The sequence below is a fragment of the Pyrus communis genome, chromosome 7, assembly GCF_963583255.1.
Source record: "Pyrus communis chromosome 7, drPyrComm1.1, whole genome shotgun sequence".
In the NCBI taxonomy this organism is placed as follows: domain Eukaryota; kingdom Viridiplantae; phylum Streptophyta; class Magnoliopsida; order Rosales; family Rosaceae; genus Pyrus; species Pyrus communis.
This window is the reverse complement of record NC_084809.1, coordinates 3011862-3022745: the sequence shown is the minus strand read 5'-3', so window position 1 is coordinate 3022745 and position 10884 is coordinate 3011862. Positions and strand designations below refer to the sequence as shown.

Genomic DNA, 10884 nt, shown 5'->3' with positions numbered 1-10884 from the left:
TCGTTCGCAAATCTACTTTTCGTTGATGTCGCACCATGTCTTAACCTATGTATTCATCAAATGTAACTAAACATTAGCTCTTAATTTTAAAAATATTAATTTTTATAAAAACTTTTAAATATATTCGAAATCTCACTTAAATAGACACAAATACCTAAAACTTTAAAACTAAGTAAACTAAAAAATCAAAACCCTATTAGATGAAGGCAAGGAGAGAAATAGCTTCTTTTTTTAAGTATATCGATATTTTTACACTAAGGGGAGGGGGAGTTCAGCTAAGCCACACAATAGGCAACCTAATTTGGAATCGAATTCGCCATCCACGAGATTCAAACTTAAGACCTTTCACTTACAAGTGAAGAGGAATACTATTGAGTGACATGAGAGAAATAGCTATTAAAAAGTCCATTAGGTTAATTAGATAAAATTAAAAAAATAAAAATTAAAAAAAAAACTAAAAACGGAAGTGTAAAAAAAGAAAAAAAAAAAAAAAAAAAGACAGAGAAGAAACACGTGAAAATCAATCCTAGTAGAAGTAGAACTTGACTCACATTGTACAGTAGTTGTCGATAAATGGGATTCCTTCTCTCTCACCTCGTCTGATATGACGTCAAAACCTAAAAGACAAGCATCAAATTTCTTGTATAAAAAGCTCCAAGTGCAGCAGTCAAATCATCACATGAGAATCAGATGGAAGAAAAACCTGAGAATCCCTCCTCCGACCATTGGTACCATTGGCCTGAAGTAATTAAGCCCCTCTTGTTAATCCTCTTCGTAGGCGGCTTGAGCATAATCTTTTACATCCTGGCGGCGCACGAACACTCGCTCAACCCCTTGGCCCCCGAGTTCCGCATCTACTCGGCCGCCGTGTCCCCGTGCCCACTCGCCCCGACCCCTCCTTCCGCCGCCAACCGCTACCATTCCTTAACCGCCACGTGGAACTTTAATCTGGTCTTCGCAAACCCCAACACCAAACTCGACTTGTACTACGAGAGCCTCCAGGCAGATCTCTTCTACGGGGACGAGGAGACGAAGGACAATCTGATGCTCGCGACGACGCCGTTGCCTCTTTTGGCTTTAACCATCATGAACCAGACCACTTTCAATGTCACCTTCGCGACGGCGGGGGCCTACGTCAGCGATGACGCCGCCAAGGAATTAATAATCTCCTCTAACTCCTCGTCAGCAGGTGATGGTTGTTATGGGTCGGCCAAATTGGGGGTGAAGCTGACCGGATATTACAGAATTGATAAAGGTCTCTGGTTTTCGCGTTACTTCTGCGACCTTTCTCCCCCCAATTACAACGTCACCGATCAGTCAAGCCAATGTGAAATTTATAATACTGTTTATCGGTGTGTATGCTAACAACTTGAGATTGTTCGTGTGTATGCTGACAACTTGAGATTGATCGATCGATTTGTTGATCTTCATCCTAGTTATTATTTATTTATTAACTTTTGAGTTGTAGTTTCAGTTAAATTGAATGTTGTACTTTTATGATGATGATTAGGATAATGTTGTGGCTAGTTGTATTTGTTTTTTTGTTTGTTTTTAACCTTTCGCATACTATCGCTATCGATAATCATAATGGAAAGGAGAAATCTTTGCCCGAACAGGAGTCTTTGCGTGCTATCTTGTTAATCTTGTTATAAACGAAACAAAAATTCGTGGTCGTTGTTAGGCTGGCTGTTGAAGTTTGGAGGTAGGTAGGAAAAAAAAAAAAAATATATATATATATATATATATATAGTTAGCATCACAGTTTACCAACCTCCTCAAAAAACCATCCAGCTTACATTAGTCGAATGCAACACGATCCACCAACAATGTCGACTATACATGTCGGAAACTATTTGGCTTGATCACGGGCGAGAAGAGAATTTTGTTTTTGGAATTTTGCTTTGAACACTTCTGTTTTCGGAGTTGCCCTAGACTGCTCACGAGCAACCGTGGTACAACTGAACTGATGATGACTGTGACTATTGGGATTTACTCTTGGAGATTACATGGTTAGAACTTAGAAGGGGTTCTAAAACTGTCAAACACCGCATTGATCTTGAGATCTATTAGCGTATTAATATCAAGTTCTCATCATAGTCTGTGTGCATTCATCAGTAAGAATGAATTGGTATAATGTAACAAAATCAAATTGAGTATGAAATTAGTTTCTATGGGCACGAACAACAAATAAATACCATCTTTTGCAGTTTATCCACCTATCCCACTGCTATGTTGTTTATCCACCTATCACATTGCTAACACTATGTTGGGATGAGGAACATAAAGTTGGAATTTTGATAAAAGTCAGAATTTATGAAAATGAATTTTCTAGATCCTAATTTACGCAATTTATCCACCCCAATTGCTGCCGCTCCCCTCTATTTTCTAGATCCTAATCTGCAATGTACGCAAGAACAAAAAATGAATTTTTCCGTTTCAACAACCAAATAGCAAAAGAAAACCGAAAAATCAACAGAAAACATATAAAAAGGGAAGAATGTGGTTTTGATTTTATTATACCTTGACGAGATTGACATCCTCATGGCGTTGGCGAGACTATCCATTACTTTGCTTCTTCTTCTTCCTTGATATTTCTTAATTAGACTTAGTTCATATTAGAATTATTTTGTAGAACTTGTAAGTTTTTTTGACTAAATATGAGTTTTTCATGTGGAATTAATAATTAATGTACTTTCAATGCAAATCATGTTGGTTGATGTATGATGTAGGATGTGTGATAATGAGATTGCACCATGTAGCAGTGTTGTACGTGGATGATCCTACTTGGTTAATCTACATTGGGGAACCATATACATTCTAGGGGTGACTATGCTTGGTTAATTTGCATTGGGTGGTCACTACTTACTTGGATACATTGTTCTCAGAGGTGGCCTTGCTTAGTTAATCTGCATTGGGAACCACACTGATATGTTTCAATGCATGTGGTCCTGCTTGGCTAATCCACATTAAGAGACCATACACATTCTAAGGGTGACTTTGATTGGTTAATTCGCATTGGGGGTTACTACTTGCTTTGTTATATTGTTCTAGTTAAAAACATGTAACAATTCATAACAATTAATTTACAAGTGCGAAATTGTGAAAAAATTTTGCCAGCGTCTTCATGGATGCCTTTACGCTTTGAATGATGGTTACATCATCTTCTGAATGTTTAAAACCATATAAACTCTCGTGAACAATATTTTTACAAGAGTTGAAAATTATTAATATTCATAATAAATAATATACGTACAAATGTGAAAAGTATTTTTGTCGATTGGTATATGACCGGGAACACGATATCTTCTATGTGGTATGTGTTGTGCCTTGGCTGATTATCTTCACCAACATACAAACCCACAGTTGAATAGTTTAAAATACAAGAAATAAAGACACAGAGAAATTTACGAGGTTCGGCAAAAACCTGCCTACGTCCTCGGAGAGATATTGCTCTTCACTATGAGAAAAACAGTACAAGTTACACATGAGTTAAATCGACATAACCCAATCCCATATCCCTTGTACACCCACTCACAGAATTTTCCCAAGAGCCTCACTCTACCCCAAGAGTTCTTTCACAAGAGACCTTTCACTCTAGCTCTCTTGATTTCTCTCTGCAACTCTCTCTTGCTCTCTGCAAAAAGAACTCTTTCTTCTCCTTTTTTTTCTTCTGCAAAGGCAAATGAGCTCTCTGCTCTCTCATTTTTCTCTTGCTCTCTACTACTCTCCTTTTTAAACCGAAATGAGCCCTCACGGGTGTTTAAGACACCAAAACTTTTTCCTTTTACTTTTCCCTTTTTTCTTCCCCAAAACAAGGAAATGTGTTCCAACTTTCTTTCTTTAGCCGAAAGGTATTTTGGACATTTGTCCACTTGGCCACAAACTCCAACAATCTCCACCTTGGCCAAGTTGTACCAAAGTCCATTGGCCTTACGTACCAGCATGCACACTCTGAATCAACCTCGTTGGTCCTGTTCCGATTCAGTCACTGCCAATGCATGTGCAGCTGCTGCAAGCAAAAAAAAAAAACATTTAGCTTCAGACAGGATCTCGACACATCCTCGTCTCCTCCCGCAGGTTTTCCTCCTCTTCATTGTCTGCAACTTGGAAACTTGTCAGTGCACCCATTTCCAGCAACACCCGTCGAGCCAGACAAACATTCCTCACACTTCTCATTCTTCAGGACCATCTCATCACATGTGAATCCCATAGCTCCACCTGCTGCAAAACCCCTGCAACACTTGAGATTATACATCACCAGGAGATGTGTTGCTTCGAGTACCTAGAGGGCATACTTGAAGTCTTCCGCCACAAAATTGCTGCTACCTGGACCAAGATCATCCTTTCTTTTTCTCAAAGGACAATTTATCTTTTTATGCCCGAATTCTTTGCAGTCATAGCATTGTGGTCCCTTGCCTTTGGAGCTTGATTTGAACCTGCTATCTCTCTCAAATCCTCCTCCCAATTTTCTTCCATGATTCCAACCTTGAACTGCTAAAGCAGTCTCGTGCCCACCATCAACAATGGTCTTCCTCTTTTGTGTATCATAAGACACCAAAGAAGCCTGCACCTGCTCCAAACTTACTGTATCTTTTCCATGCAATAAGGTTGTCACAAGATTCTCATACGAATCTGGATGTGAGGTAAGAAGTAAGAGGGCTTTATCTTCTTCCTCAACCTTAACATCAACTTTCCTCAATTGATCCAAGTATCCATTGAACACATTCATGTGGTCCATGAGATTCCTGCCTTCATCCATCTTCAGCTTGTACAACTTCCTCTTCAGATGTAACTTGTTGGTCAAACTCTTAGCAATATAGAGTTTTTCCAACTTCTCCCACAGTGCAGGCGCAGAATCTTCATCCATAACATTGTTGATAATGTTATCAGCTATGCAGTGTCGAATCGTGCTAACACAACGCTACTCCAGCTCCTCCCACTGGTCATCTGTCATTTCTTTAGGCTTCCCATCTTTTCCCTTCAAAGCTCTAACCAAGCCTTGTTGAGTCAAGACATCCTTTACTTTCATCTGCCAAAGAGTAAAACTGCCCTTCCCATTAAACTTCTCAACTGAAAACGACATGTTTGTAGTCATCATGGTGAATAATAAATCTGAACCTTCAATGAACCAAAGCTTCCAACAAAGCTCTGATACCAATTGTTGTGCCTTGGCTGATTATCTTCACCAACATACAAACCCACAGTTGAATAGTTTAAAATACAAGAAATAAAGACACAGAGAAATTTACGAGGTTCGGCAAAAACCTGCCTACGTCCTCGGAGAGATATTGCTCTTCACTATGAGAAAAACAGTACAAGTTACACATGAGTTAAATCGACATAACCCAATCCCATATCCCTTGTACACCCACTCACAGAATTTTCCCAAGAGCCTCACTCTACCCCAAGAGTTCTTTTACAAGAGACCTTTCACTCTAGCTTTCTTGATTTCTCTCTGCAACTCTCTCTTGCTCTCTGCAAAAAGAACTCTTTCTTCTCCTTTTTTTTCTGCAAAGGCAAATGAGCTCTCTGCTCTCTCATTTGTCTCTTGCTCTCTACTACTCTCCTTTTTAAACCGAAATGAGCCCTCACGGGTGTTTAAGACACCAAAACTTTTTCCTTTTACTTTTCCCTTTTTTCTTCCCCAAAACAAGGAAATGTGTTCCAACTTTCTTTCTTTAGCCGAAAGGTATTTTGGACATTTGTCCACTTGGCCACAAACTCCAACAGTATGTTCGATATACCAAACCGGTGTCATGAACATTGTATTTGGCCAAGTAGGTGCATTTAAGCAACAAATCATGGAACTCGTAGAAGTATATCATGTAACAAGACAAACACCAAGTAACCAACGTAACATTCGTAAACTTCTGCTAATTGATATCAACTCACAATCAAGGTTTTATGCTCATTTCTCATCGAGCATGGTTCGAGGAATTCGTGACAATTTTAGGAATATATTTTTTTATTTTTCTATGATTTTATACTTTGAACCTTATATATATTTTTATTTAATATGTGCCACATGGCACATTGTGAGTCATTTAATACAACTTTTCTCCAGTTTTTTACCATAAAAAAGATGAGCACCGCGCAACGGATCGACAACGACTTGGGGAATATTTATTCAATTTTTTTTTTCTATTTTATTTGAATTTTCTCAAATTATATATATTTTTATTCTTCACTGCCACGTGGTAGTTTCTGGGCCATAACTAGGGTTTATGGTTTAGAGTTTTATTATCATAAACTATCACTAGACTTGCATCTTTGTCCAACCATACAGAGACTAACATATGCAGTTGTTAAATCTCTCCAGCGACATCCAAAAAATCCTAAACATTGTGGAAGTCATGTAACTTGTCTACAACCATCCTAGATTCTAAACGAGGATGGGGTGAGGTTGAAGATGGGAGAGACAGACAAGTGGACGGGTGAATGTAGAGAGAGGAGGACCCGGTTCTGCACTATACTTGTGTGAACTCTTTTATTGTGAGCCATTTAGATAAAAATTCAATTGCTTAAAACAATCCAAAACCAAGGTCCGCACCTAAGGTCTCACCTTAAAAAAAAAGCAATAACAAAATTCAGTTCTATTGGCAGTAGATTTGGCAAGTTTTTACACAATCCATTAACATGATCCCGAAATAACGAGTTTCGGGTTAACACAATAACTAATCGAGTCGTTATCGGATCACCTGTTAAGGACCCATTAATAATAGGTCATCAACAGATTTACATAAGGGTAACCCATGGATAATCCGTTTCAACCTGTAAAAAAATAAAAAATAAAACTTTAACTACCCCTTGATATCAACTAAAACTTTTAAGTGTTTGAGTAAATTTAAGGGAACAGGAACTATCCACTTCACTACCAGATTGAAAGAAAAAAATAAAATAAAAACCGTTATCATTTGGACAAAGATGTATCCAATCGAGCGATTTAGAATGAAGAAAAAACCCGCTCAAATCCAACCCGACCATTTATTGGGTTGGGTTGGGTTGGGTTGACCTGGGTTGATGTCTTGCCCGCCCATGTCAACCCAAACCCAACCCGATTTTGACCTCTAATTTGTATATGCACATAGTACCCAAGCCACTTCATACTACATAAGTTTTGGGGACAGGGGAGAGTTTGAAACTAATTACCTACTTTTTTTTTTTTTTGCTTGAACTTGTTTTTCCTCAAAAAAAAACTTTGCTATGCTTGAACCGATTTTAACTAATATTGACGTTGTTTAGTTCAAAATTAAAAATCGTGCAAAATAAGGTGTTATAAGATTGAACTCCATATTTTCTAGTGAGATCATGTGTAGAGTTTTGGTACACGGGTGTTTCCAACGCCACCATGTTCTCCTTGTTGTCTGCCGATTCCGGCAGTGTCACTCGTGGATTTCCACGAGCTTCATACTGGTAGTTGCCTTCTTTCGTGGTGTTGTCGACTATCCCTTGTTTTTTGCTGTACTCAGGCAGCAAATCGGGGTTCGAGGTGGCATCTGCATAGGTGAATCGGTGGTGATAAGGGAATCGGTCCAACTGTTGGTGGAGATTGCAGTGGAAGCTTCTAGTGACTGTTGTGTTTGTTTTTGGGCCTTACTGTTGTTGGGCTCTCTTTTTGCTTTACTTTTGTTTTAGGCCCTTTTTTTGTTTGTTTATAAGTGTAAGTTGGACTTTAGGTTTGTTTGTTAGTCTGTGTTTGGTGTTTGTTATTGTGTCTTGATGTTTAATAAAAAGGAAAACTAACGAAAAGTTAAAAAAAAAAAGCTTTAGTTTTAATGAAAAATGACAAATAAAGATGTAGTGAATAGTACCCGGAAAAGAAAAGTGAACAGTACTGGGAGTGTTTCATTAAAACTCCCTTAATAAAATTTCCCTTTTACCAAAAAAAAAAAAAAATGAAATGAAGATGAAGATCTGGTCGGAATTCTACCGTCGATACCGCAAACCAGTAAAAATCCCAGGCCCGGCCCAAGCCCACAATGTCAGTGCCACAATTTATAAAACTCCCAGGCCCAAGACGAAATTCAACACACAGTCACCACAAGTCCACTTCACTTCGATTATTACAAAAAAACCAGGCCGAACAATGACTCCGTTTTGGTGCTGGTTATAAAAAATTGAAAAATTCGCTTTAGTTGGTTGGACGACGTCGTTTCGTTACCTTCCCACTTTGGGCACCAAAATCCAGACTCCAGACATAGTCGATACAAAAAGGCCAGAAGCTCCTTCCGGCATTGACCATTGGAAGCGGCGGCCATTAGCAGGCCACCGCCGCCAGCCAAGCGCCGTCGCCCCCCACACGCGAAGACGTATCTGATGACTCAATCCCCAGGTTTTTAATAAACTTCCTCCATCTATCTCGTACTGCTTTTGCTAGTTTTTACACACACACACACACACACACACACACCATATGTTTGATTAAATGTCTTAAACAAGTATCTGACGAATCAGTCCTCGGGGCAGTGTGAATTGAAATGAGAATGAAACTGATGGTAATTCTGACTATATTGCTGTTGATATTGAGGTAACAAAGTAGGAAGGTGAGGGTAATAGACATGAAGGGAAGCGATTACTATTGGAGGATATGTCACGGGGCTAGCCATTAGTTTTTGACTTGGTTATTGGTGGAGCCTTAGTTTCTTGGTAACAAAGATTATATTTAAGAGGAAGCTGAAGTCCACTAGCTAATTATTGTTGCTAATGAATTCTCTATCAAATGGGTTTCCAAATTATAAGTTTATCAATTATATATATTGGTTTGTAATTGTGGATCAGAGTATATAAAAAGGATTTGATTGTTTAAACCTGTAAATTTATAGGTGAGGGAGCTATGCATCGCCAAAATCGAGCCATTGGAGGTGCTGGAGTAGGGATAGGGGAGAGAGAGGGAAGCGTAGGTGAGAAGAGTTGGGCTTGGAAGGTATTTAGTTGGTTAGTCTTATCTATCTTCGTTTATATATTTTTTTTGTTGTTGAGTGGCGACTTTGCTGATCATAACAAATTCCATACTAGAAAGTCTGTTAAGGCACTATACCTAATGTCTCAAACAATGACCGGTGTGGGGTACGGTGACATCGTCCCCAAAACTGAGCGGTCAAAGGTGTTGGTATCCTTTCTGATTTTCTTCGTCGGTTGGATTTGGTGCTACTCAGGAGGTGTTTTTTTTGTTTTTATCGGTGAGGGTTTCCTCAGACGGTTTAGGAAGGTAGTAAACTTTTTTAGTGTGAGTGAGGACCGTTTTAGGGTAGTGATGGCAGTAGCGGCACCTGCTCTGTGTGTGGGAGTAGCGGCACCTGCTCTGTGTATTGGGTTTCACTTCTTGGGGAAGAAGAGCTGGGAGAATGCTATGTATTTGTCGGTTGTTTCTGTAACCACTGTAGGCTATGGTGAAGTTACGGTGGAGACGGCAGGCGCTAGGGTTTTTGCAAGCATTTGGATGTGCCTTTCCACAGTTATTTTTCTTAAATGTCAGACGTACCTAGTTGTTAGAATTATGAGAGTGTTTAGAAGAAATTGAGTAGTGATTTGTTAGGGAAGCATGGGGTGTCATGTTATATCGAATCTTTCTTGCTTTCATTACGAAATGTTGGAGCCAAATTCGCGAAAATCATGGTCCCATTGGAAAGAACTAAGTAAGAAACCTTTACTCGAGTTAAAGGAAACCACATTGGTAAAAAACGAGCAAGGACAGTAAAATCATCCGGTAAACAAACAAATCCCCCTCTATGCCATGAACACGTTGCAACACCACCAAGGGGAAATGTAATTTTCAATTCGATCTTTTATATTTACTTTTTTAAATACTTTAAAATCAAATATTAATTGAATAACGGGTCATATGGAAAACTTAAAAATCTTGAATGAATGCATTTGGATTTTTAGATCATCTCCAAAGGAGATGTTAAATTGTAAATGGAATGTCTTGCAATTAATTTTGAAGGTAGGAAAAAGTTTCAACTGATATATCAATCTTGCGTGTACTGACATATGAACCTTTTATTGTCAAATTTAACATATGAAAAAAGGTGTTGTCAATTAGTTTTCTAATTATTGTATTGTTTGGGTCTCATTAATACACCAATTATAAATTTTGAAATTTGTTTTAATCGAATTTTTTTTTTTTTATAATTTTTTTAAGTGAATCCTACAATATCATTTATAAAAAATAAAAAAAAATGGAGAAAGAGAAATGCACAACCTAATAGAGTCATAGACCAAGTACTTTTCATGTTTTTAGAAATTGGTATGAATATTCATACAAATTTCCATCTAAATCCTATTCGAACACTTACAAGTATTTTTAGTCCTCTACTTTACCAAAACAGCTATCTAAACCTTTCCAAAAATATGATAAATAGAAGGAAATGAGATCATAAAGATACGCAGACGACTTGTGTAACATCTCACGTCGTCCAGGATAGTGGATCATCTATGCCTTATATGTACATACCCACCTCCATATAGTGAGAGGCCTTTTGGGAACTTACTGGCTTCTGGTTTTATCAAAACTCTAAAGTTAAGCGAGTTCGGGCGAGAGCAATCCTAGGATGGGGTGACCCACCGGAAAATTCTTGTGTGAGTTCCTAGAAACAAAATCATGAGGGCGTGGTTGGAGCCCAAAACGGATAATATCGTGCTACGGTGGAGTCGAGCCTGGGATGTGGTGGGGGCCTGGGCCGGGATGTGACAATTTGGTATCAGAGCCAATCCCTGGCCGGAGGTGTGCCGATGAGAACGTCAGGCCCCTAAGGGGGTGGATTGTAACATCCCACATCGACCAGGAAAGTGGATCCTGTAAGCCTTATATGTATATTCTCATCTCTACTTAGCACGAGACCTTTTGGGAGGTCACTGGCTTCGGGTTCCATTGGAACTCCGAAG

General features: G+C 38.8%; 1 protein-coding gene across 1 annotated transcript; it reads left to right on the top strand.

Moving 5' to 3' along the window:
* The first annotated feature begins 8184 nt into the window (after nt 1-8184).
* On the top strand, nt 8185-9701 carry LOC137738774 (two-pore potassium channel 5-like). Its single transcript, XM_068478246.1, has 2 exons — nt 8185-8332; nt 8823-9701. Exons 1-2 carry the CDS (start codon nt 8317-8319, stop codon nt 9518-9520), a joined length of 714 nt encoding a protein of 237 aa, XP_068334347.1. The 5' UTR covers nt 8185-8316; the 3' UTR covers nt 9521-9701.
* Nucleotides 9702-10884: the final 1183 nt, after the last annotated feature.